This window comes from Phoca vitulina, unplaced genomic scaffold, assembly GCF_004348235.1.
Source record: "Phoca vitulina isolate PV1807 unplaced genomic scaffold, GSC_HSeal_1.0 scaffold9, whole genome shotgun sequence".
NCBI classification, from domain to species: Eukaryota; Metazoa; Chordata; class Mammalia; order Carnivora; family Phocidae; genus Phoca; species Phoca vitulina.
Genome location: NW_022589712.1, coordinates 28,099,260 through 28,125,025, shown reverse-complemented (window position 1 = coordinate 28,125,025; position 25,766 = coordinate 28,099,260). Strand labels below are relative to the sequence as shown.

General features: G+C 38.6%; 2 protein-coding genes across 8 annotated transcripts in view; both read right to left on the bottom strand.

Annotated features, from left to right (window-relative positions):
* Positions 1–1,604: 1,604 nt before the first annotated feature.
* MTFR2 (mitochondrial fission regulator 2) lies at positions 1,605–15,634 on the bottom strand. Its single transcript, XM_032408305.1, has 7 exons — positions 14,902–15,634; positions 14,144–14,260; positions 9,782–9,886; positions 9,185–9,297; positions 7,994–8,235; positions 6,538–6,901; positions 1,605–1,949 (listed from the first exon to the last, which is right to left on the bottom strand). Exons 2-7 carry the CDS (start codon positions 14,204–14,206, stop codon positions 1,742–1,744), a joined length of 1,095 nt encoding a protein of 364 aa, XP_032264196.1. The 5' UTR covers positions 14,207–14,260; positions 14,902–15,634; the 3' UTR covers positions 1,605–1,741.
* Positions 15,635–23,068: 7,434 nt separating this feature from the next.
* Positions 23,069–25,766, bottom strand: part of BCLAF1 (BCL2 associated transcription factor 1) — a 29,976-nt gene continuing 27,278 nt past the window's right edge. For all 7 annotated transcript variants that reach the window (XR_004299978.1, XR_004299979.1, XM_032407817.1 and 4 more), the window contains one exon: positions 23,069–25,668. Coding sequence is in view for 5 of the 7 variants with exons in the window: in XM_032407817.1 (XP_032263708.1) it covers positions 25,663–25,668 (6 nt within the window). In the remaining 2 variants the exon portion in view is untranslated. The remainder of the gene's footprint in view (positions 25,669–25,766) is intronic.

Here is a 25,766-nt window from a genome sequence, read left to right as displayed (position 1 = left end):
TGACGAGTGAGCAGTGGAAGACAACCCAGTAATCCCTCATTTACCCACCATCACGGGGAAGTGTGTCCCACACAAGTGACTCGTAGCTAACTGAAGCTTTTCGGACTTCCTAAAATGTTCATGAACCAAGCTCCAGTCTCTGCTCTGCCGGTTAGATGTGGGGTTACTTCGGGGTTCTGAGGCGTGAGACAGGTAATGCTTTTTATTTTTTTTAAGATTTTATTTATTTGAGGGGCGCCTGGGTGGCTCAGTCGTTAAGCGTCTGCCTTCGGCTCAGGTCCTGATCCCGGGGTCCTGGGATCGAGCCCCGCATCGGGCTCCCTGCTCCGCAGGAGGCCTGCTTCTCCCTCTCTCACTTCCCCTGCTTGTGTTCCTTCTCTCACTGTGTCTCTCTCTGTCAAATAAATAAATAAAATCTTTAAAAAAAAAAAAAAAAAGATTTTATTTATTTGACAGCGAGAGAGGGAACACAAGCAGGGGGAGTGGGAGAGGGAGAAGCAGGCTTCCCGCGGAGCAGGGAGGCCGATGCGGGGCTCGATCCCAGGGCCCTGGGATCATGACCTGAGGCGAAGGCAGATGCTTAACGACTGAGCCACCCAGGCGCCCGACACTGACTTATTTTTACATTTATTTATTTTTAGGAGATTGCTGTGAAGATCAAAAGAGGTGAGCAAAAAGTACCCTGCAAGTTAAGACATTTCTACACAAATGTTAAACATTTATTTTTAGGACATTTGTGCTTTATGATTGTAATAATTCTAAAGTAAACTATACTTTTTTTGCCTTCTTAGAGTTAAGAATTTCCAGGGCCGACCTGACGAACCTCCGCCACCGCGCGCGCACGCAGACTAACTCAGAGGCTACGCGCGCGCGGGCGGCCGGTGAGGGGGACGGCTGCTCCCGCCCGCTCTCCCCGCCCCCACCTCCGCTCTTCCGTCGCTCCGCCCCTTCCCCTGGCGCAGGCGCGGCTCCTCCGAGCTGGGCGCCTCTGGCAGACGCTTCCCTCCCTCCAGGTCCCCTCGCTGCCAGGGCTTGCTCGTAGGTACTACTGCCTCGAGTAAGCCGTGGGATGGGAAAAGCAAGCCCCAAACTAATGTCTGAATTAAAGAAAAGGGAATTCCAATAAGAAGCAATCTCCAGCAGCCCTCAGTTTGTTTCCTGAGATTAAGAATTCCTATCAGTGAGATCATATGGTACATGTCTTTCTCTGATCGACTTTATATAATAAAATTAAATTAAAAAAAAGAGGCAATCTCAAGGGTCAAGTGTTTGAAATACAGGTATGTGTCCTTTTAAATAACCAAGAAGCATTATCACTGAAGATGATTATGATCCCAGTTGCCTTTTTAAAAGCACTGTTAACATTCTATTTAACTAAATAACCCAGTCTTTATATTTGAGGAAAAATAGTGGGAGTCTTCATTTCACTCTGGGGAGGTTGAGTCTGCGCAGTTCCCTGGTCTCTCCGAGTTTCGGACACCCCGCTCCAACTGCAGACAGCAACGGCCAGTTAGCACCTGGCAGGAGAAACCTTGACCAACTCACGCACAAGTATTTTTCAAATCAAGTGTTTTATTTCAAAAGACTTCATAGTAAGCTAAAAGCGAAAAGGAATGTGTGAACGTGAACAGACACATGAGAAACATGGGCGGTACTGGTGCACAGGCGCATGGCCCGCTGTGCGCGAGCGCTCCAGCGGAGCCTGAAGGCGGCCACAGATGCACAACACACTTCAGAAAAATTAAAACATTAGCTTTACGTTATTATAGCTCACTCTTGAAGTTTCTGGGCTAGAAAATGGAGAAGATTCCCAAGACCTATTCTCTTTCTCAAAGGAATCATCTTCTTGGAAGGCAAACTTCTGCTTAAGTGCATGGGATATCAAAGACACTGGATCCCAATGTGAATCTTGTCTTTTCCTCTTATGAATGGGTCTACCTCCAGGTGACCTATTAAAAAAAAAAAAAAAAAAAACTTTTTTGAATTAAAGGTTTGTGTAATTTAAGCTCCTTGTTGACAAACGTACCAGAAATATAAGCATAATACATTACAATCTAATTATTCTTCAAGAGGTTGAGTATTTTTGCCAAAGAACAAGGAATCTGGAAGGCACAATGAATTAGGAATCAGAAAACCAAGAAACCGTGTGAGTGGGGCTCCACCACAATCTTGTTGTGACCTGAGAGTATCAAATATCTCACTGTACTGAAGATCTTTTTTTTTTTTTAAAGATTTTATTTTTATTTATTTGAGAGAGAGAGAATGAGAGACAGAGAGCAGGAGAGGGAGGAGGGTCAGAGGGAGAAGCAGACTCCCTGCCAAGCAGGGAGCGTGATGCGGGACTCGATCCCGGGACTCCAGGATCATGACCTGAGCCAAAGGCAGTCGCTTAACCAACTGAGCCACCCAGGCGCCCTGTACTGAAGATATTTATTTTTTTTTTTTAAGATTTTGTTTATTTGACAGAGAGAGACACAGCAAGAGAGGGAACACAGCAGGGGGAGTGGGAGAGGGAGAAGCAGGCTTCCCGCAGAGCAGGGAGCCCAGTGTGGGGCTCGATCCCTGGACCCTGGGATCACGACCCCAGCCGAAGGCAGACGCTTAACGACTGAGCCACCCAGGCGCCCCTGAAGATCTTTATTTAATTTATTTAATTTTCTAATTTTCCAGTGGAAAATTTAAAGAAATATTTAAGAACTTTTAAGGGGACTATCAAATTCATGAAAAGAAAACCATTAGGCCAATCGTTCATTCAGTCTTCACTTAATGCCTACTATTATACCAGGCTCCATTTTATGCTTTGAGGGTAGAGCCATATCCCCCATGGAACATTCTGGTGACAGGAAATCATCAATGAACAAGTGAGGTCACTGCAGATAGCAATGCATGCTATGAATAAAATTAAGTAGGTAATGTGACAGTGACTGGGACAACAGCACCTTAGATGAGATGACCAGGAAAAGCTTCTTTAAGGAGATGGCATCTCTATAAATGCCTCCGAGTCAGTGTTAGTGTGAACATCCAGTGGATGCATCAAGAAGGAGCTTGGCATGTGTGAGAAAAAGGAAAAACAGGTACAGCTGGAGTGCAGAGAGTGACATGGGAAGTAGGTCATGAGGTCAGAGACAGAAGCAAGGGCTGGATTCTGGGGGCACTTAGAGCACACAGCAAGGTGTCTGGATTATATTCTAAGCATGACGGAAAACCACCAAAGGGTTTTAAGCAGGGAATGGCCAGATCGAACTCCAAGTTTTATTTGTTTTATTTTTTTGTTTTTAAAGATTTTATTTTTAAGTAATCTCTACACTCAGCATGGGGATCGAACTTACAACCCCAAGATCAAGAGTCAAATGCTCCACCAACTGAGCCAGCCAAACACCCCTGGACTTCAATTTTTAAAGGATCACCCTGATTACTATATGGAGAAAAAATAAGGAGGCAAGAACGGAGAGAGACCAGTTAGGAAACTATTGCAGAAGTCCAAGCTAGAGATGGTGACTTAGATTGGGGGCAGCAGTTAGATCATGAGGGTACACACATTTGAGCTGTATGCTGACAGAAAGGAAATGGGAAGGAAAGGAAAAGGATGATTCTAGATCTCTGGACTGAACAGACAACTGGGTGATGGTGTTGCTATTTACTGAGATGCAAAAGACTTGGGGCAGAACAGGTTTTCAAGGTGGATGAAGTGGACAGGTAGGAAGGAAAAGTTCTGTTTTGGACATGTGAAGCCTGAGACACATGTGAGACAGGCAAATGATATCAGGCAGGCACGGGGTGCAGAGGAGAGAAATCAGGGATAGAAAAATAAATATGAAGGCCATTAGCATATCCCTGGTATACACAGCCATAGGACTCGGTGAGATCACCAAAGGAAACAATGTGGATATAGAAAGAAGGGGACTGAGGTCTGGGCCTTGCACATGCCAACATGGAGACACCAGGCCCAGAAGGAAGAGTAAGCAAAGGAATAAGGAATGGACAGTGAAGTAAGAGGAAAACCAACTGTGATTTCCTTGAAGCCAAAGGTAGAAAGTGTTCCCAGGAGGAGGGAACCACAGATCATATCAAATACTGCCATGATATCAGGTAGGAGGAACAATAAGAATTGACCATTGTATTTAGCAAGAGAGTCACTGGTGACCTTGATAAAGAGCAGTTTTCAGTGGAGTGATGGGGACAGAGACCATAGGACAGTGGGTAGAAGAAGGAAGTGAGAAATGCAAACAAACTATTGACAACAAGAATTTATACCAGAAAGAGGAGCAGAGAAACAATAATGCCAGGGACGTACGTGTTTTGAAGACAGGAAACACTCAGGTGTGAGGAGAATAAAGTAGAGAAGGAAAATTTGATGATGTAGAAGACAGAAGGGATAATTTTAAGTAAAATCCTTGAGATGAGAGAGAAGGGGAACCAGTAACCCAGGGGATAGCATGGACATGAACAATGACACTTCATTCACAGTAACAAGATAGAAGGCAGAGAACATGAACAGTGACTGTAAATGTAAAGATGGGGGAAGCCTCATCTGATTCTGCAGTAATGTATAATGCCAGGTTAGTTGTAGAAAACTGAGAGACTAGGGGTAGAGGGGAGAGTCTACTGCCTCCTTGCTGTGTCTCCAGTGATGGTTACAGTTGGAGTCACCATCTGCCAGACTGGGCCCAGTGATACCAGTCAGCCCTCTTGCTGGAACAAGTGTGCCCATCTATCAACAACATTCTTCTCTGTACCAGGTGCCTCACACAAGGATCAAATCATAACCTGGTTAATAATGAAATGATGTAGGGGCTTTCCTAACACTATTATATAGAAAATATATTTATTTTCTCACAAAAAAACCTCATTGAGGGATTTCCAGATGAACATGGCAGATCTCTGTGAAATCCTACTAAAATGACAGTAAAGAAATGAAAAGGACGTATACCCACAAAGACAAAGAAATTATGAGAGAGTGGGTAAGAACAGCAACAAAACATTGAAATCTGGAAAGCTAATGAAAGCAAAGATGGTGGGGGATGAGCTGCCTTCCTGAAAACAGGGACTGAGGAAAAGTCTACATACTGAATGAAATGTAAACTCAAGACTGAGTCCACAAGTGCCCAGCATAAGAAATTAAAAAAGGAACTCTCCAGGGCATGGCATCATGAAATTTCCGAACACCAGGACTAAAGAGAAGATCTTAAATGCTTCGAGAATAAAGAAACAGGTTTCATACATGGTGCCAGGAATGAGAATGACATGAGCTTCTGAACAAGAACACTGGAAGCCAGAAATCAATGGAACGATGTCTTCAAAATTCTGCAGAAAAATGATTTTCTGCCACTATATACCCAGCCAAACTAGCAATGAACTGAGAATAAAATAGTAACATTTTCAGATATGCAAGGTCTTAAAATAATCTCCCTTTTTATAGATCCTTTCTCAGGAAGGTATGGGAAGATAGGACACCCCAGAAATGGGTGAGGCAACACAAGAGAGAGGGTAGAGAATGCCCATGATGATGGCCAAGGAAATCCTCAGCATGGCCACAATGCAGAAGGCTTGCGGGAACCAGAGATTGGAACAGGACAGAGGCCTCCTACCAGGGAATTTATTTTAAAAAGAAAAAGAGAGGGCGCCTGGGTGGCTCAGTTGGTTAAGCGACTGCCTTCAGCTCAGGTCATGATCCTGGAGTCCCAGGATCGAGTCCCGCATCGGGCTCCCTGCTCGGCAGGGAGTCTGCTTCTCCCTCTGACCCTCCCCCCTCTCATGCTTTCTCTCTCTCAAATAAATAAATAAAATCTTAAAAAAAAAAAAAAAATAAAATAAAATAAAAAGAAAAAGAGAAAGAAACTCAGAGAGATATTAACTGCAATAGAAAATAAAATTATTCAACAAACAAAATGTAATCGTAGCATAGGAAATGGCTTACTTGTGAATGTTTACTGTTATAAGGATGTAAATTCTGATTACTGATTTAAGTAAAAACTAAGGATTTAATTATATTGGGAAGATGAAACAAGAGGTGTATCTGTGTGTATGTGTTAGAGGATAGGATGGCTGGGAGAACATGCACTCCTGAGTCTTAACAAAGGGAAATAAATACAGTTAAAGTATTAAGAAATAGCAAAAGAAGTATGTTGTTTCAAAAATACAGATAAGAGGGGCACCTGGGTGGCTCAGTTGGTTAAGCGTCTGCCTACAGTTCAGGTTATGATCCCAGAGTCCTGGGATTGAGCCACGCATCGGGCTCCCTGCTCTCTGGGAGAGCCTGCTTCTCCCTCTCCCTCTACCTGTTGCTCTGCCCACTTGTGCTCTCTCTCTCTCTCTCTCTGTCAAATAAATAAGTAAAATCTTAAAAACAATAAAATACAGATAAGACACTAGAAGAGTAAAAAAAAAATGGAAAATGATTTTTTCTGGGAGAGGTGTCCAGTTGGAGTAAAAAGGAATGAGAGAGAAGACTGGTCTGTGTGTACTTTGATAAATACAATAAATTATTAAAACATCATTAATAGAAATTGGTTCATTTCTCAAGTTATGATAACATACCGTTCAATAGCACGAAGCTTAACCTTATTCATGTCCTTTAGAACATCCAACATGTTTGGAACATCCTGGTTTTTTGAATGACTGTAATTGGTCTTACTATCACCTGGGTGCTGTTTTTTCATTTCATTTGCTGAATTATCTGAGTCACACATATTATTAGATGCTGGCTGTGTGAGAGAACATGCAGGCTGTGGAGAAAAAAGTTGAGGGGGCAGTGGAGGAGGAGGAGGAGGAGGAGGAGGGAGGGGGTGGAGTGGGAAAAGCACTGAACTTGAAAATGGATCTGGTTGGGCGCTCAGTTCAGCAGTCCCTGGTGACGGTCTTTGTCCCACACTGCTAGGCTCGTCATTCAAGTCAAAGAAGCCTAAAAACAAAGTACTCTTTTGAAAAATCATGCAAAATTCTCTCCAACATAACACATAACACTAATTAGAACTGAAACAGGAACAATTTCTGTAATGTTACTAAAATAATGGTAGGGTGGCCAGGAAAAAGAAGCAATCCCATCTGCTTAGTAATTTTTGTAACAGTCAAACCAAAGAATAAATTTATTTTTAATCCAATTAGGATTGTCTGTGTAGGCCTTTAAAGGGAGGAAGGGTGAGAATGCATTTTAAAAAGAAAATTAAAAGTGCTTTTTCAGTAATTAACATACAATCTGAATGTCATCCTCTATTTTAAAAAAGCTAAAACATAATAAACAATTTGTAGTTAGAAACACTCAAACTGGTATATTCTCTTTATGATGACACTGTAGAAACAAACTATTTTCTAGGCAAGAGCCTAGGATGGGTACTGAGTACTTAATTTTCACAACAGATTTGCTCCCAAAAGACTGTGTTCTTAAGATGACTGCTAAAAAAAAATATGTGTATATCTCACTTTAATTGCTATTATTTATTAATATGTATTATATATTTATATATATTATAAATATACAATATGAACATTTCATGTATAATGAATTATACATGTGTGTATATGAATGTGTAGAGATACACGTATGTATTACGTGTGTGTGTTGTTTAAAACAAGTCACATCTCTAAACATTTAGAAAAAGATCATCTGGAACACATTATTCAACCTGAATTTGGTGGAACGATAGCAGCAATAACTTCAAGCTACAAATACATGCTCTTCTTTCAAATTAATACATCGTTCCTCATAAATTTGTGCTTTTCTGAAGAGGTAGAAAAGCTTCCTGAGAAAACAGGCTTTTTAATTCAAAAGCACAATCTTCAGCAGTATAGCTGGAACCAAAGCCATCCCCCTCACCACAAATGTGTCTTAACTTACTCTAAATAAACACCACGCATAGTAATTGCACATCCCCAACAGCCTAGATTTACTGAACGTCACTCACAGCTGCGCTCGCAACGGACACTATCATTGGGCAGCGCGCCCACCGAACTGCTAGCCCCGCCCCGTCGGCCTGAAACAACCCCCCCCCCTCACCCGCATGCGCACTGGCTCTCGCTCTCGGTTCCTGCCTTCCCACGATCGCAGCAATCTGGGTACGGAGAAAAGTCAGCTCCTCTTCGAGGGCAGCTATCTTTTTAAATGCTGCTTCACCTACAGGCCCGTCACTTTTCATTCGTTTATTCTGTCTGACAGCAGGTGACAATGGATTCCAAACTGGTTGCAAAGAATGGAAAAATTCCATTTTCTCCTCTTCTTCATGTTTCCATATACTGTTTCTGTGGGTAGAAGGAAAAAGTGGACAATGACAGTGAGAGAGAGGGAGAGAGAAAGAGAAACGGAGGGAAATTTTCCAAGAGCAATAAATTCTTTCAGTTAAAGAGGAATAAAGACACAGAAACAAAAATTGGAGAAGCTCTCTTTATCCCGTGATTGTCTCTAGACTGACTAAGGACAAGCACAACATCTTGTGTAACTTTGTATTCTCAATATCTGGAACACAACCGCTATAGGTAACCATAAGTGGTAAGTGAATGAAGGAACAAATCTTGCTCTGAGACTGTAAAACAAAAATAATTATCCTGTAACTGTTCTACCTATTAGGTTTAAACACAGTACAAACTGATTTATTTAGAAATGAAGTTGATTTACTTAGAAATTCTACGTATTCTGAATATAAGGTATTGAAAGGCCTTATATTCAGTATTATGTTAGGGGTAAGTTTGTGGTATTCTAACTTTTTTTAAGTAGATAAACCAGTTTGATACATAATAAATTTAGCCGTAATATTTGAATAATTGACCCTTATTGTGCTGATAGCCTATATCTGAATATTACTAACACATAAGTTAGTCCTCTCAAGCAGTAACACATCCTAATTTTGAAATATATTTAACATCATTGCCTGGTACACAGTAAATGCTATATACCTTTTGGTTAAATATATAAATAAATATATAAAATATTTAGTGTAGGAAACAGCTTTCTCCTAAAAATGGACATACTGATTCTGACATCCTTTTAATATTACTCCTTCCTAAGCCTGCATTAAGAGAAATGGGAAATAAAAATGAGAGACACCTAGTCATCCTTATTAGGAAGATATTAGTAACACGCACAGTAGTAGAGACAGACAAAAGGCTCAATTAGTATGATCAAACTTCAACACGTGCAAGAATTCAGATTACAGCCCATATCCCATTTTCCACAGTAAGTATATAAAATTACCGAAATCTGAGATAACTGGCTTCTTCATCATTTGCCACACACAAAGTATCAGCAAAAGATGGAACTACAGATCCACAGTTACCAGAGTCTACAGAGTTCAACAGCGGGATTAACTAAAGGAAAAAAAGGCAAAAAAAAAAAAAAAAAAAAGTCAGAGCACTGCAGGGGTTGGGAGCAGGGGTAAAACACATGCATGCCTATGGAAATTACATAAATTAAAAATCCAGGAGTGAAAAGGAAAAAGAATGTTCAAAACCAAACATGCACCTGTTAGCAAGAAACAATACTGAGGAAAATGTTATTCTAAAGTCTAAACATGTAGCAGTATTCTCTACCCTGGTTAATGTCATCTATCATAAAACACAAACCAGAAGAATAAAATAAGCTATTCAGATATTGCTTTGTACCTGCCCAACTCTGAATGTAATTACTTAAAGAAGTAAACACAAAAACATACAAGAAATGACTTGTTTCCAAGAATAAGCTAAAGGTTTTTGGCTTGCAGGAAACATTTCTTCTTCTTTTGTTCTACTCTGTCTCTAGTACCTAAGATTATTTTATACATAGTACTTAAACAATGCCTGTTGACTGACTTACCTCAAAATTAGGCCTGGGACAAGGTTCTAGAGGAAGAATTTTCCCAATAATACGAACAATACTCCGAGCTGATCCATAGTCTTTATTTTCTCTAATCTGCAAAACCTGTTTATACATAGAGTGTTGTTTTTAAAAAGTACTCTGTTAAAGCCTGTTTATATACTTTGAAGAAAAGCAGATGTAAATGCACTAACACTTATTTTGAAAAAGATAATACAGAATGGCATACCCAAAGTATTTTCTTCAAAGAATTAAACTTTAGTCATATATGAATAAAGGATGGGAGTTAACCTATATAATATTCCAGGAAGAAAGGTCTTTTAAGAAAGCACCACAAATTCATGTTTGTTCTATTTCTGATAATGGCAATATACCTTTGGGAACTTTATTCAGAAAAACTGCCTCCCCTCTTCCCAGCTAAACATATCTTTTGGCCCAATCAAAAATTGACAGTTTCAGTTTCTCAAGCATGAGGCAGTACAGAGTAAACTCCTGTAATTCCCTTTAAAGGTGAGATCCTTTTCAGGGGAATAAATTAATCTGGCACTAGATAATTTAAGAATTCTTTACTTAGAGTGCAATATATCTACTAGAAGTCAGTTCTTAAAAAGAGGATAGAAATGAAATGTGCTACTGTAATTCAAATACCACCTTGTCTTTTGCCTTTGGGCCTTCCAGACTGGTATAAACTATTCCCACAGGAACCTTCCCCAAAATATGACATAACATTTCTGCTCTTGGCAGAGATTTCAACACAAAGAAAGCACTTCCTCTCTTTAAAAAGCATTAAAACTTGGACTTTTCATTTTTCCTCAGATCCCATAACAAGGACAAATTTTATTACAAGCAGCAGATATAGGTAGCATCCTATCAGCATCTTCTTGGAAGTATCCAATAAGCAGATGGATATACAGTCCTAGAACTCAGGAAAAAACATCTGGGATTTAGATGGATTTGGGAATCATCAGCAGACAGAATACATGATAGGTAAAAATCGAAGCCATTTGACTAGTTGAGAAAAACTGGGGCTAGAGAGTAAGATCCGGAAGCCATTGGCACACAGAATGCCATCCCTCTGCTTTTAAGTCGTAAGGGTTCTGAACGTATCCAATCATATCCAAACACCTGACTCTAAGATTAAATACTAATTCCACCAACTAGCCTCACAATCTTCCATCAGTTCTGCTAGCTCAGTCTCCATAACGTCCTCCATGAATTCTGTATTCATTGTCCACTCACCCTTAAAGATTCTCTGCCACTTGGCCCTGTTCTGTTTATCCAACTGAATTACCCACTCACTATTCATTAACAAGGACATAAGCTCTTTTGGGTTAAGCGATTTTCCCCTTCGTTTCAAAGACAAGCCAATATTATCCTAACTGCCAAGCACTTACCCATGTGCCCAGAGGGCCTGGCTCTAACTCGAGCCCTGGAACCAGCTGTTTTCACCTCTCTTCTAATGCCAGATTCACATTCCTCTACACATTTGATTCTCTCTGCTCTCAGGAGCTTCCTAGGCTCTGAATTCCTAAACTAGTTCTAAGGAGTACCATACAATAGGACACCTAACTACATATAACTGTGTTTCATTTGCAGTTTTGTCTTTGCTCCATTAGATTGTGAAGTCTTTGCAGGCAAAGACAAGTTTGTGTTGCTTTTCAATCCTACAGCGTAGTAGTTCTCAACCATAGGTATACTAGAATTACCTCGGAAGGTGGTTTCCAAGAGAAATAAAACACAAACCACATATGTAAAATAAATTTTCTAGTAGCTACATCTGAAAAGGTAGAAAAAGGTGAAATAATTTTCTTAGTATATTTTATTTAACTCAATATGTATATATTATCATTTCAACATGTAATCAATATTTTTAAAATAATGGCATTATTTTATATTCTTCTTTTCATACTAAGTCTTCAAAATCCATTGTATATTTCACACCTATGGTAGATCTCAATTCAGACATTTCAAGTGCTTGAAGATGACATCTGGCCAGTGGCTACCATATATGTTGACTAGCACAGCCTGAAGTATACAGATCCTGGACCTATTAACACTAGAATTTCCTGAAGCCTGAGCAATTATATTTAAAGTGTTCTATAGATCACTCATATGCACACTCTTCCTAAGAACCACAGGCCTAGAGGTTTTGCTACAGTGAGGGCTACTCACTGTACATAAATAGCCACCCAACTCTTGGTTAACTTGGACGGTACCTTCATGTCTTACTCTGCAAGTTCCATCCTGACAAGCTCCTGTTCTCTCTCATCCCTTCACTGCCATTGACCATCTTCACCATTCTGATGCTTTCCCCTCCTTTTTCTATTCCTCATCCAGCACCCTCATTTTGACTTTACTGATGTGACTTTCCTACCAAGCAGAGAATTTCAATAGTTTCAGTGATATGCTGAATAAACTACCCCAACTACTCTTAGCTGGAGAAAAGAAACCACAAAACAACAATATTCAGAAAGACTACAAATCCACGCTGACTTCAGCTGAGTATTCTGCACAGGTATTCTGCAACCCCTTCAGAACATGTTCTGTTCTCTATCATGTTGCCCAAAGCAATCACCAATCTCTGAAATCTCCAATGCCACCATTTCTATTACCTGCCAGTAGCCTTGACTTTGCTCTTAACTGAGAAAACTGAGAACTCCATGGTGACATACCTCAATTTTCATTTCTCTCCATTCAAAACCTCTCCACCCTCTCTCACTTTTATCCTACTCGACTGTCCATCTTTTTTCCAAGGCTTATTTATTTATATTCCTTTTCCAACTACCTTCTCCAGGGCACTGCTCATTTCATTTGAATCTTTTTTCCTGTCTATGAGGTTCTTCCCCAATGCTTGCAAACATGAAATATCTCTAATATTGGAAAGAAAACAAAATTTCAATTTGATGGTCACTCTTGATCTCTTTTCACAAACTTTTCAAACGAAGGTGCCGATGCCATCTCCTTTCTTCAGTCATTCTTCAAAATACAAGGCAGCTGCCGCTCTCCACCTACAGAAACCCCTAAAGGCATCAATAATCTAATGATAAGCAAATCTTCAACTATTACTCAAGTTGCCATTATCTTTGATCCCACTATTTCTGAAATTCAAAATGCATCAATAATATCCAACAACTTCCATTGCGTCAAAATCCATGAATTCAAATATCAAAATAATACAGATAACCTCAAATCTGAATCTCTTTTTCCTACTTTTTTTTTTTTTTAAGATTTTATTTATTTTTTTGACCAGAGAGATACAGCAAGAGAGGGAACACAAGCAGGGGGGGTGGGAGAGGGAGAAGCAGGCTTCCTGCTGAGCAGGGAGCCCGATGCGGGGCTCAATCCCAGGACCCTGGGATCATGACCTGAGCCGAAGGCAGACGCTTAACGACTGAGCCACCCAGGCACCCCTTTTTCCTACATTCTAGAACCATTTAACTATCTGCAGGATATTTGTATTTATATAATCAAACAGCACATCTGGCTCACCTTAGCTCCCTACTCAAACTAGTTCCTCATACTGAATTGCCCATTTATAATATTTATAATATAACAATTGCCTATTTATAATTTATAACCACTCTTCAACTTACTTTTGTTTAAAATCTTGAAAGTATCCTTGACTATTATTTTCTTCTAATTCACAACAAATAGCAACAATTTGCCCATTCTGTAAACTCAACTATTCTTTCTTATATTCAATCTTGTATTGTAGTCTGTATGTTTCTTATTCCTCATACTATATTTTAAGCATCATGAATACAAGAACCATGTATTGCTGCTCTGTATCACCTGCAGAACCAAGCATATTGTCTTAGATGTAGTAATGCTCCAGAAGTAGAGAAAATTGGATTTGCTTATAATTCTCAGACCCAAGTCATCCTCTCTCAAGATTTATGCTGAAGTTGAGCTATAACTTGCATTATATATCCAAATACCAAACTTAAGTTACCTTAAATAAAGCCACTAGCTAATTAAAAATATATTTTATCTATGAAAGTCATATCCATATTTTGCTGCATTTGCTTCTTTTGCTGGCATTTTACCTATCCCGTAAATAGGTTACTAATAATCTTATCCTTTTTTTTTTTTTTTTTAAGTAAACGCTACCTCCAACGTGGGGCTCAGACTCACAACCTGGAGATCAAGAGTGGCATACTCTACCAACTAAGCCAGCAGGTGTCCCTAATCTTATCCCCTTTTTAACTCAAACTACCAAAGGAATACTATTGCAAACTCATCTTTGTTACACCTTAAAAGAAGAAACAATTTCACCTTAAATGTTTACATACAGATCATTTTCAAAATAAGACCCAACAACAAATACAACAGGTTCATTCAACTCCATTAAAAGACATTTACCTGGTCTATGGGAACACCAAAATATTCCAGCATTTCTCTTAAGATATTCAGTATGACTGACATTGATGAAACAAATACATAAGCGAATTCAAGGAAACATGATCAGTTTCTTGATACCTTCAGGAAAAATAATTTAGAAAATATTACTCTTGACAAAAAAAAAACAAACAAAAAAACAAAAAACGAATGCACAAAACTGTATTAAGTAACCTGGAGAAATCCTTTCGTTTCACATTACACCATCAACTAATTTCTTTTGGCCAGCAGTATTTTGAAGGAAGTCAAAGAGAAAGAGAGGAATGGAGAAGTGGGGATGGGCTGGTAAAGGAAACTTCAATTTATCAGTTAAGTTGCATTAAAAGTTCATAGGATGTTTAAGTCTTCATTAATAAATATCAACCAACAATGGATTGGACACTTGGCAGGAAAGCCTTTAGGTTAGTTACGACAGCGAAGTCTCCGCTCTCCTGAAAGCTCTGGGCTGAGGAGATGGATGAGTTCAGATCACCCTTGAAAGAAAGTAGGCAGAGCGCCGACACAAGGCTTTAGCAAATGAACAGCAGCTTTCTCACAAACGAATCGGGGTACCATCCATCCTCCTCATTTTAAAGATAAGGAATATGAACTCCAGATATACGACGTGAGGTAGTCACCCAACTAGTGAGTAACAGACCGAGACTAGCGCCCTGTCGTGTCACTCGCTTTGGCCGCAAGCCTCCTCAGAGGCTCTCCTAACCCAGCATGGTCGCCTTGCTCACCCTCCTCCGAAGTCGAGCCTCCGAGCAACCACCGGAACATCAAGCTGCCTCGAATCCGCAGTCTGCGAAGCTCGTAGTGCACACGTCCTGGTACAGGAGCGCTCGGACGTCCACCCGTATTGGCCCGCGCACCTCAGTTTGCAGGCCACAGACAGTAACGACGCCTCCCACCGACCCGGGGCTGGGCACTGGAACCCCCTCGCTCAGCCCGGGTACCTCCGCAGGAGGCGCACTCCCATCTCGCCTCTCCCCCCCACCTTGCAGCTCGCCCCCAGGACTAGCGCAACTTCCGCGTTCCTGGACGAAAATCAAATTCCGCGGGCCAAGCCCGTGCCCGATCTCATTGGACAAGGCTAAAGACCGCTGCTTGTGATTGGCTGCGGAATGACGTCGTTAGTTACGGTTATTTGGAGCGCCAACTGGGATTTTCCCTCCTTCTTCTTCTAGAGGGCGGACCTCCCGCGAGGCAGCCAATAGAAGCCTATAGACAGCTGGTGGGCGGGGCGGGGGCGCGCGGAGATGGTGACGCACGTGCAAGACTTGTCTTTAGGTTCCTCCAGGCTAAACTTCTGGTGCCTACACCCGGGCGTTTTGGAGCCATTATGGGTTTTGAGACAGGCCCGCGATCCAGAGTTCGTGCCAGTTCGCAGAGAAAGTGTGTGGTCCCCTACACCCAGACCCTAAGCGGGGCCGCTCTCCCAGGTACTCTTGCCGTGGAGTCGCTATTTATTGTTTGACCATTTCATTCAGCGAACATCTATTATATGCTTATGGGACTCGCAGAAGCTAAACACAGCCCTGGAGGGATGTGTAGCTGTGCAGTACTTAGAAGGTTGACTAACCAAACGCTTCTGGTTATCTAGGCTACCAGATATGGGCCCGACGTTAACCTGGCCTAAACGAGAATGCTTAAGTGAGGACTAAGTCATATCAGGTGATATCCCAGTTTTTTTTAAAATTCTGATCTGGAATTACTGGCTTCATAAGAGACAGCAGCTTCCTTTTTTTCGTATTTCAGGGAAGGATGCGCTGGAGTGACATGACAAGGTCAACTGTGCCCGGTGCTAACTTAAAACATTAAAAAAAAAAAAATGGGGATATTTTTCTCTATGGCCCACATTTATTCAATACGGAAAGTCTGTTAATGTGCCAGGCACTATTCCAAGCCATAGGGAACACAATAACGGGCAAGACCGGTAAGGTCCTTGCCCTGCTGGAGATTACATTCTAGTGGAGATGTTTTTTATTTGTTTTTGTGGGGCTTTTTTGGTTAAAGACTTTATTTATTTCACAGAGAGAGAGGGAACACAAGCAGGGGGAGTGGGAGAGGGAGAAGCAGGCTTCCCGCTGAGCAGGGAGCCAGATGCGGGGCTCCATCCCAGGACGCTGGGATCATGACCCGAGCGGAAGGCAAACGCGTAGCGACTGAGCCACCCAGGCGCCCCGAGATTTTTTTTTTTTAATAGCATCTCTCTCCACTCTTATTTTTCTTTTTAGCACTTATCACCATGTACATTCTTGCTCCTATCGCCAAACTAGAATGTAAACTCCAGAACAGGTACTTTGTTTTGATCCATGCTGTTTCTGTAGTGCTTTAGAAGACTGCCTAGTATATGGGGGGCGCGGGCCTGACTGTCAGTGGAGTTTGCAACTCTTCATCTCATGAGGGGTCATGAGTTGGCGAACTTAAAAAAATGAAATAAACACTTAGCGTGCCTAGTACATACAACGGGCAATCAATACTTGTTGACTAAAATAACTGGATATGGGATGAGAGGGAATGAACAACAGAAATGACTTGCAATTAAGTAACTGGCAGACTATCCCAACAGTCCAAACTAGACGATGATGAAAGTAGGGGCAGGAGAGGGCTGTTGGACAATGTAGAAGTAGAAGGCAAACAGATCAGCAACCCTACATGGAATCAGTAAGTCACAATTTTCTCAAGTTCCTTGTCTTTTCCTTTTGTGGATCTTGTAACCTCCTCCCTTTCCAGTCTGATATTAAACAGCATCTAATAGGGCCAAAACAACACTTCCCTTGAGAACATTACAACAGTTACCAGCACTAAAGCTGCCTTCACCCTTCACTATTAATAGAGCTTCACATTCAATTCTGATTTAGGTAGCAAGCAAGATGGGCCCAGGTCAAATGCTACACCCTCCATGAATGCTTTGCTGACAACTTAACCCTAACATTCTTGAGAGAGCTTTCCTCCATTTTATGTTTTCTAAGCCTTCATACATACTCCATCTTGATAACCTTTAGTGAGATTTGACATTACTGTTTTCCACTTGCTCACATTTACGTGAAATTACTTCTTTGGCCATTTAGAATGATGCAGGATTCAGGAAAGCTTAATTTTACAGTTACCTTTTCTGTTGTTTTTGAGTAGCATTCAGAAATATGGTGGCTTGCTTTGTAAGATCGTCCTGGTTGTGTTCCCTTCCCCCAGTTTGACCCAGGCCCTACTATTGTCTCTACCCTGTTCAGTGATTCCACTTTCAGTACTTTCTCCTCAGTATGGGGGTCCTGTCCTTAAAAGGGAGTTTTGTCTTGACAGGTCTGTTTTGAAAGTTCACTAGGGTAAACTGCTCCAGTCTCTCCAATCCTTACTGTGGATACCTTGCATTGACAGGGGAAAAGACAAAAGTCCAAGTTTCAGTTGACTAATTTGAGATTCTGCTTTTCTCAAGTCTTTCAGAAGCTACCTCAATTCTTCCTTCTATTCACATAGAAACCAGTATCAGGCAGGCTGGTAGTTTTCCCCATCTGCTCTTTAGAGGTTCATCACCTAGCTTAATTGCAAATGCTGTTCATAGATATTTGGTTTTGCCATCCAAATGTATTTTTCCATTTTCCCAAACTACTAATACATTGTAGTTAATCATCATGCTATCTTCTGGATCCCCAACACCAAGAATTTTTTATACATCTTTACACCCAATGCCAGGCATACTTTTTCACTGAATAAATGGAAGGAGAGAGGCTGAGGGCTGGTTTGGACAAAGGCTAGAAAGATGTGTGTACTCAATCTTGCCCACTGCCCAGCAGAGTCCCATTAGCCTGTGCCACAAGCTAAATTTCTGGTGATAGGTGAATTCAAATTACTGTAATTATCTTAAGTAGTGGGATAGAATACAAGTTAACATTCTATCAAAATAAGAAATAGCCTCTCCAACGTTAACCATAGGGTCTCATGAAAATGTGATCTCCAGATTAGGATGCACCCACCCAGAAAGTTCATTTAAATGTTACATTTCAAAAAAAAATACTTAAGGCCCCTTTTCCTTCTATTCTGCCTACACTTGAAGCCTCTCAGGGGTAGTACCAATGCAGTACACTTAAAACAACCAGTGCTATTTAAAAGATTACACACCTTTTAAAATTAATTAAACCTTTACAATTATTTATTCAAAAATTTCAAATATTATTTGAGAGCAATTAAGACCAAGATTTTCCTTGCTATTAAAATATTTCAAATTAAACTCTCCTGAAAATCTCATTTTGTCTTGACAATAGTTAAAACTGTATTTCAATGTCTACCATATATCTATACTATAGTAATATCTACACTGTAAATTGCTATTTACTTGTAGTGATATATTAAAATTATAAAATCTAAGTTAAATGTTTATAGCCTAAAAGCAGGATTTCTTTTTATTTGAACCTTTAATTATTTAAAAGAAAATCGAGGTTATGCTTAGTATTTGAATCCAAAGGTCTTAGACAAAAATAGACTACTACAGCTAGACCTCTCTAAAAGCATAAAGGTGAACTGCTGCTTGATTTTTCTGGCTCTATTTTTTTAGAATATTCATAGAACTTCATAGATTCTGTAATCTGTTTCCTGCTACAGTCATATATGTTCACAAGAAGGTATGCCTTGATTCTTGTCAATCACTTAAAAAGAGTTGGTTAAAACCTAGAACACAGAACAAATAAAGGATGCCCTTCCAGTCTTATTCTGCTTCTGGATCACCCAGTCAGCTACACATCACTGCTACTGTTTACATTTAGCCCTTTTCATTTTTAGTAACAACTCATAATTTTCAATACAGTCATGGCCCCAAGTAACAGCAATAAAGATATTCTACATCATAAAAATTCCAAGTGACTGATTATCTTACAGCTAATAACAAATTATTTGCCACCCAAAGATAATATGGCATAAGTCTTAAAAAACAATTTAAGTTCATTCCTATCACAACACTGAAAAAAAATGTAGCAAAATGCAGTATTTCTTTTTAATTATCACTGGTAACTTCAGTTGATAACATATAATTTAATAAAGCAAGCACCTGAGAGTTTTTAAAAGGTAACCTTAATGCTGAATTAAGTAATACAGAGAACTAGGAAAAAAGTTTAGCTTCAGGCAGCACAGCATTCCTGACAGAGATCCAGATTCTCCATACTTCTAATAAGCAGAAAACTTGCTTTTCACAAGCTAGCTACTCTACTTGTCAGGGAACCTGGGTGGCTCAGTCGGTTAAGGTTAAGAGCGTCTGACTCTTGATCTTGGCTCAGGTCATGCATGATCTCAGGGTCGTGAGATCGAGCCCGGTGTGGGGCTCAATGCTCAGCGGGGAGTTTGCCTGAGATTCTCTCTCCCTCTGCCCCCGCCCCCACTCATGCACATGCACGCACACGTGTGCATGCTCTTTCAAATAAATAAATCTTAAAAAAAAAAAACAAACCCAGTTGTCAATTAGCTCATTGAGTCAATAAGTCTATGTACATATGGTTCTGGTTCTGTCCCCTCTAAATATGGAACATGTTAAAATGATGAGGCAGGACAAAGTAATACAACATGTCCTTCCTGATCCTACAGAATTTGAATTTGACTCTATTTCCTCTTTAAAGGGAAAGCCCTATAAATACTTGAGGACTGCTATCAAGGACCCATCCCAGTCATCATTGCTCTATACTACAGTAAACATACCTTCTCCATGTTGGTGGGAACGCAAGCTGGTGCAGCCACTCTGGAAAACAGTATGGAGGTTCCTCCAAAAGTTGAAAATAGAGCTACCCTACAACCCAGCAATTGCACTACTGGGTATTTACCCCAAAGATACAAATGTAGTGATCCGAAGGGGTATGTGCACCCCAATGTTTATAGCAGCAATGTCCAGAATAGCCAAACTATGGGAAGAGCCAAGATGTCCATCAACAGATGAATGGATAAAGAAGATGTGGTATATATATATACAATGGAATAAAATAAAATAAAAGAACCCATCTCAGTTACCATTTCTTTATAGTACACATTCCTTTTCCAACTTATTCACATGACACTATTTTAAGACCTCAAGCTCCTGATTCCCCTTCCTTTAAACATACTGTTTACTCTTAAAAACATGATACTCCAAACAATACACAAGAGTGACATGAGCCATGTATAAAAAGATTAATGATCTAACTTCTGTTCACCACAACCTGAAATCTATTCAGCACATTTTAAAGCAGCTTAGACTGTTTTAGCGACAGCCATAAAATAAACTGGCTGATACCAATCAAACCTCTATACATACACAATTATATCATGCTTTCACTATACATTCAAGGAGCATGTATTTCATACCTATAGTATGTATGCATACACAATGCATGATGCTCAAAACTAAACATTTATTCTGGGAAAGGAAGACATTTAAATGGAAAGAGCTGCTAGCCTAAAAGAATGTGCTACATTCAATGAGGACAAAAAAACAATTTGGAATTTTTGCTAGCGTTTAAGATTCTAAGATAGGTAAGTGAACGAGTGGGTAAGGCACAAAGGCAAAAAACCAGCTCATGTTGTTCACCTTGACTAAGTTTAGGCAATAGGAAGACACTGAAGGGTTTTAACTTAAAAATGACATTAATTTTAAAATGAAAAACATCCCTTTAGATGGCAACTGATGAATGAAATTTAAGGGTCAAAGAGTCCAAATTAGGAGTCTACTGCAGCAGCTGAGGTATCTTTACCACAGATTACAAGGGTTAAAAAGCAGACAACACTTTGATTTTGAAATTTGAATATCATCACCAAATGTATGCATAGACTATAACCATATACTGACATTAACCAGTTAAATTTGGTATTTTATTATAACTTTCTTTTCATGCTTATATTTGGTGATGATACTCCATTTCTTTCAAAAAATTCAAAATGTACTTAACATTCCCCTCAAGGCAGCTTTAGAAGTACCCTAATAAAAAGTTTATAGTTTTCCCTTTTTGGTAATTATGACCTTCCATAGTCAAGGGCCAGATAAGGTAGCCAATAAACAACTATTCTGGAGGATGAGAATGGTATTCTTTTTCTGTGGCTTTACACATTGCATAAAATTCGCCAATTACTATGACAGTACCAGGAAGTTATCATTGCCAAATACACAGGTCATGGTGTGAATAGAAGTCCTTCCAAGTCACCTAATTTTAAGGTGTACTTAATTATCATCTACTTTTACTAAAAGGAGTGCTCATCGGGAAGCCAGGGCAACCACATTACTAAGAAAAATCTGATTCTGATTCTTAGAGAATAGCATTAAAATCCATTTGCCCAACCCTCTTCTACTTGCAAGAATCAAGATCATCTTCTGCATTTTAAGAGTGCGGTAAATCAGTTCACTGTGGGAAACCATCTAAAATGCTCGGAAAAATATTTTTCTTATGCAGAGATCATTATAAATAAGGTACATTATTTGAGATTCTTTTCCTAGTAATGAAGCACCACCCTAATGCCGGTGTTCTCTTTTTTTAACCAGTGGGATCCATTTTTAAAGGCTAAAGTAAGAGGTAACATAACAATATAAAGAGAACTAGAAGACTTAATTAAATGTACAACTTTGGCTTCATCTGCACAGTCAACACACACTAATCATTACTGAATGTTTGAGAAACATAAGGAGAACAGCTCATAAATCTACACAATCTCTAAGGCTCTTGAGGAAAGAAATGGAATACAACTAATTTCCAAATATTCCTGGATTCTAAGAAACTGAGTAACAAACCTTGTTGACTTAAAACTCATTGACATAGACTCCTAATTTTTAGTATCTACCTCAAATGAACTGAACAACTAGAAATCAGACCCTTCACATTCAGATTTAACAATGGTTTCAACAATATTTGATAACCCTAAATGTGGTAACATAGTATTTTAAAATTCTGTTAAAGAATATATCATGATCCATAACAAAAAAAAAAATAAAAAAATAAATTAAAAAAAAATAAAAATAAAAAAATAAAAAAAAAAAAAAGAATATATCATGATCTACTATTCAGAGACTAAGTCTCGTCAAATACAATCCCATGACAATAAATTTTATTTCTCCAATTGCCTTCCCTATATAGCAACCTCATAAATTGAAACAGGTCTCTATACTTCTCTGAATGTGAAAGTAATACTGTTCCATATGAAAACAAATACTCCCAAAGGGATTCCAGTTGAAACCCAAAAAGAAAAAGAAGAAAAGAAACTTATGTAAACCTTAGAGTAAAAAAAGTTAAAGGTCCCTAATAAGCATACTTTATTTAATGTAGGAAACTGGTATATAACATTAAAATTACCCAGTATAATACATTAAGCATCCACACAAAGCTCTTTATTTGTCTAACAAAGTTTTAAAGGGATAATCGGTCATTGTATTAGGCAAATATATTTGTCTTAGCACACAAATATCTGTGAAAATGCTTTTGTTTAAAATTGACAGATGGTCCACTTTATATTTCAAGTATTTCTAAGAGGGGCATGGTAAGAATTATACCAGATCTTACTCAAAATGAACAAGTCTAACAAAACAAAACCCAACCTCTTTAGTTAATGGCTACTGCAGTTTTTAAAAAGAAGAAAAGTAATGCTGATTCTTTGTAATATTATGGCTAACAAGTTCCTGTATTAACTCAAGAACTGGAAGACTAGACTAGAAATCTGGAATTCCTGTATTCTCTAACAGCGGAATTATCCACTATAAAATTTCCCATTTTCCCAGGGAAAACACAAAAACAGTAAATGGGATTTAAGGAGTTTTATGAAGTATTATCAGCCCCCCAAAAGCCACAACATACCAGTAATTTTACCAACAGAGGAGCTGGTATTCTAAACTCTATAAATAGGCCATAGAAATCAGTTGTATAGAACAGACACAGAAAGTCTCCAAAATCAGGTAAACAAACAACGGCTATTACCACTTAATGACATTTTATTGGCATATGACAATTTACAAGGGTCCCTGTTGCAATATACATCACACTGAGTAAGAATCGTTTAGCCATCTACATTCATTCGTATTGGGTAATATTTTTACTCAAATTATTATTTAATTCCCAACACTTGATTTTAACTGTGACAAAAGGGAACAAATAGTAATTCCTTAAAGTTGGATGCAATTGGAAAAACATATTTTGCTATTTTATATTAAAATTCCTAGGATGTTGAAAGGTATACACACCTAAGGACTGAGTCATGGCCTTCTTAAACAGCTTTCTTAATCCTTTCTGGAAATATCCTTTGGTTCACTTTTATTTTCCTTCTCTAGGCAAAAGGAAGTCTGTTAATGTAGGTATCAAAGAGTTATTATTTTCTGGCATTTGTTAACAAAATTCCTTACCAAGAGGAACCATTCAGCTTTATAGTATGTTGTAAAGTGTGGACTTAAATTGTGGCTTAAAAAAACACAACATAGGCTTTCATATGCTTGGCTCTGAAACAGGTTAACATCCACAATGGAATCCTATTGCAGAGTTCTATCACCCTTCCTACTAAATTCTGGTATAATCCTTTCCTGAATTTTAATAGAATAAAAGCAACCAAATCAGGTATCTATTTGGGTTAAAGCAATGCATTTGCATTTAAAATATAACTTGCTGATAGGACCTAGGGAGCTTTATTCCCACTCCCTATTAAATAATTTCTCAGCAAATTCCCATTCTACTGTCTTAAGTGGAAAAACAAAACTGCACATTTATAGTCATGCACAGAGATTCAGTATCTAACTAAATAGTAACTGTTAAAATAAAAGCTAAATTTATTTGTATAAAATAAAATGGTTGTGAAAATTCTCGAGAACTGTGTTGAAGATTAAATCCATGTTGCTTTAGCATGTAATTATTATTCTGACTAGAAGAAATTAGCTGTGTCCTGATTAATGCAGTAACAAACTTGCTTTAACAGTATTTCCTCTGCTCTGTAACAATTTCAGAAAAGACAAGATAGGAGAAATCATGCAATACTAAAGATCCCAGGGCCATACACATCACATATATTGAGGTTTTTTTTTTTTCATATTTTTCCCTCTTACAGTTCTTAGCAAATGCCCCTGGCTGCAATCAAGGTGCTAGGAGCACTGCAAATCATCAAGTGAGGACGAAAGATCCATGTACTTAAGATCTCTGAAAGTTTACACTAAAAGAATAAGCATTACCTCCTTTTAATGCAAACATATACAACTAATTTGGTTGCTGAATTAACAAATGAAATTTGACTACTTTTATATATGCTCATAGAGCAGACAAACACTGAAATTTACTATTTCGGATTTTCATCTTAAGAGCTATCAGCATAAACATAAAGGTAATTCACATCTGAAAGATTATCTACCTGAAGAATAGAACCCTTGGGAAGAAAAAGAAAGCCATTTTATAAACTGCAACTGAAATAGGGGAAAAAAGTAAAACCAAGTTAGACAATGCTGCAACAAACTTCCTGTCAAAACTTTTTATTGAAAAACAAATTACTTAAAATACTACTAATGAACAGTATGTTTTGTTTGCCTATTTTTCCTTATGGTTAGACTACAAACTAATGTTTCAGCTGTCCAGAAGCTCAAATAAATATGTAAGATATGAAATCAGGTACATCTTTCTAATGTATCAAGTTATTCTGCAGCATAATCCTCTTCCATACCAAGACCAAGATTACAAGTTTTGTTCTATTTTTTTAAAGTAATACATTTGGTAGGAATGGATTTTTTATTTGTATTATTACAGACCAGTTCCTCTCTCAAAAAAATTAGCTGATATCTAAGACCATGACTCAAACTTTCAAATAAGAATAGAAAGAGAACTTTTTTTGAGCCCAAAAAGTAAAGGATCCTAAGAATAGTTTTTATAGGCCACTGCTTGCTTTCAGTTAAAAAAAAAAAAAAACCTCATACTTTTGGATCTTTTAATAGCTTGTACTTTTTAGCTATTGGTAAAGCTTTTTTTTCCTCTTAAACATCTGCTGACATGTTAAACTAGCTTAGTTTACCAAAGTAAAAACCTTTTCTGTGGTACACCTCAAAAATTAGTCACCCTACAATGTAGTGTGTTTGAATTAAGGAGAATGTTAAACAGATGTATATGGTTAAAATAATTAGTGTGGTCTCTATAAACAACTTCTGTTCGGGGATTTGTATGTAGAGCTAACGTTTACTTCAGAATAAACATTAACAAACAGGGAAGGAAGAGAATCAGAACTTTCACAGAGCTGTACTTGACCATATCTTATAGACAAAGCGAATTACAATGCATGTAACAAAAACAGTAAAAGTATTTTTTAAAAGTTGATAGTTACAAATATGGTACGTAACAATTTTCTACTTTATTTCGGTACAATTTTCAACATACAGTCTACTATTTTTCAAGGTATTTGAAGACTTAAAACAAAATTTCTATTGACTACTTGCAAACAGTAAAATTTAAGTAAAATGCTTACATTCTTATTTGAAAACAAAAATCAGGTAAAAAATGGTGGGTGCAAGTTCTGCTCTCTGTTGCAATCTCACTTCAGATTTACTATTCCTAAAAAAAAGAGAGAGAGAGAGAAAAGATTAGCAAAAATGTGGAGAGTGAAAATGATCCATAATAATCACTGTCTCTAAAAATGAAATAATTAACTA

Coding starts and splice junctions, on each gene's coding strand:
- MTFR2 (XM_032408305.1), bottom strand. CDS start 14,206: ATGTCAGTCATACTGAATATCTTAAGAGAAATGCTGGAATATTTTGGT. Junction 9,887..14,143: donor TTGGTGTTCCCATAGACCAG/GTAAATGTCTTT, acceptor ATGTATAAACAG/GTTTTGCAGATTAGAGAAAA. Junction 8,236..9,184: donor GCCAGTTATCTCAGATTTCG/GTAATTTTATAT, acceptor TTCTACCCACAG/AAACAGTATATGGAAACATG.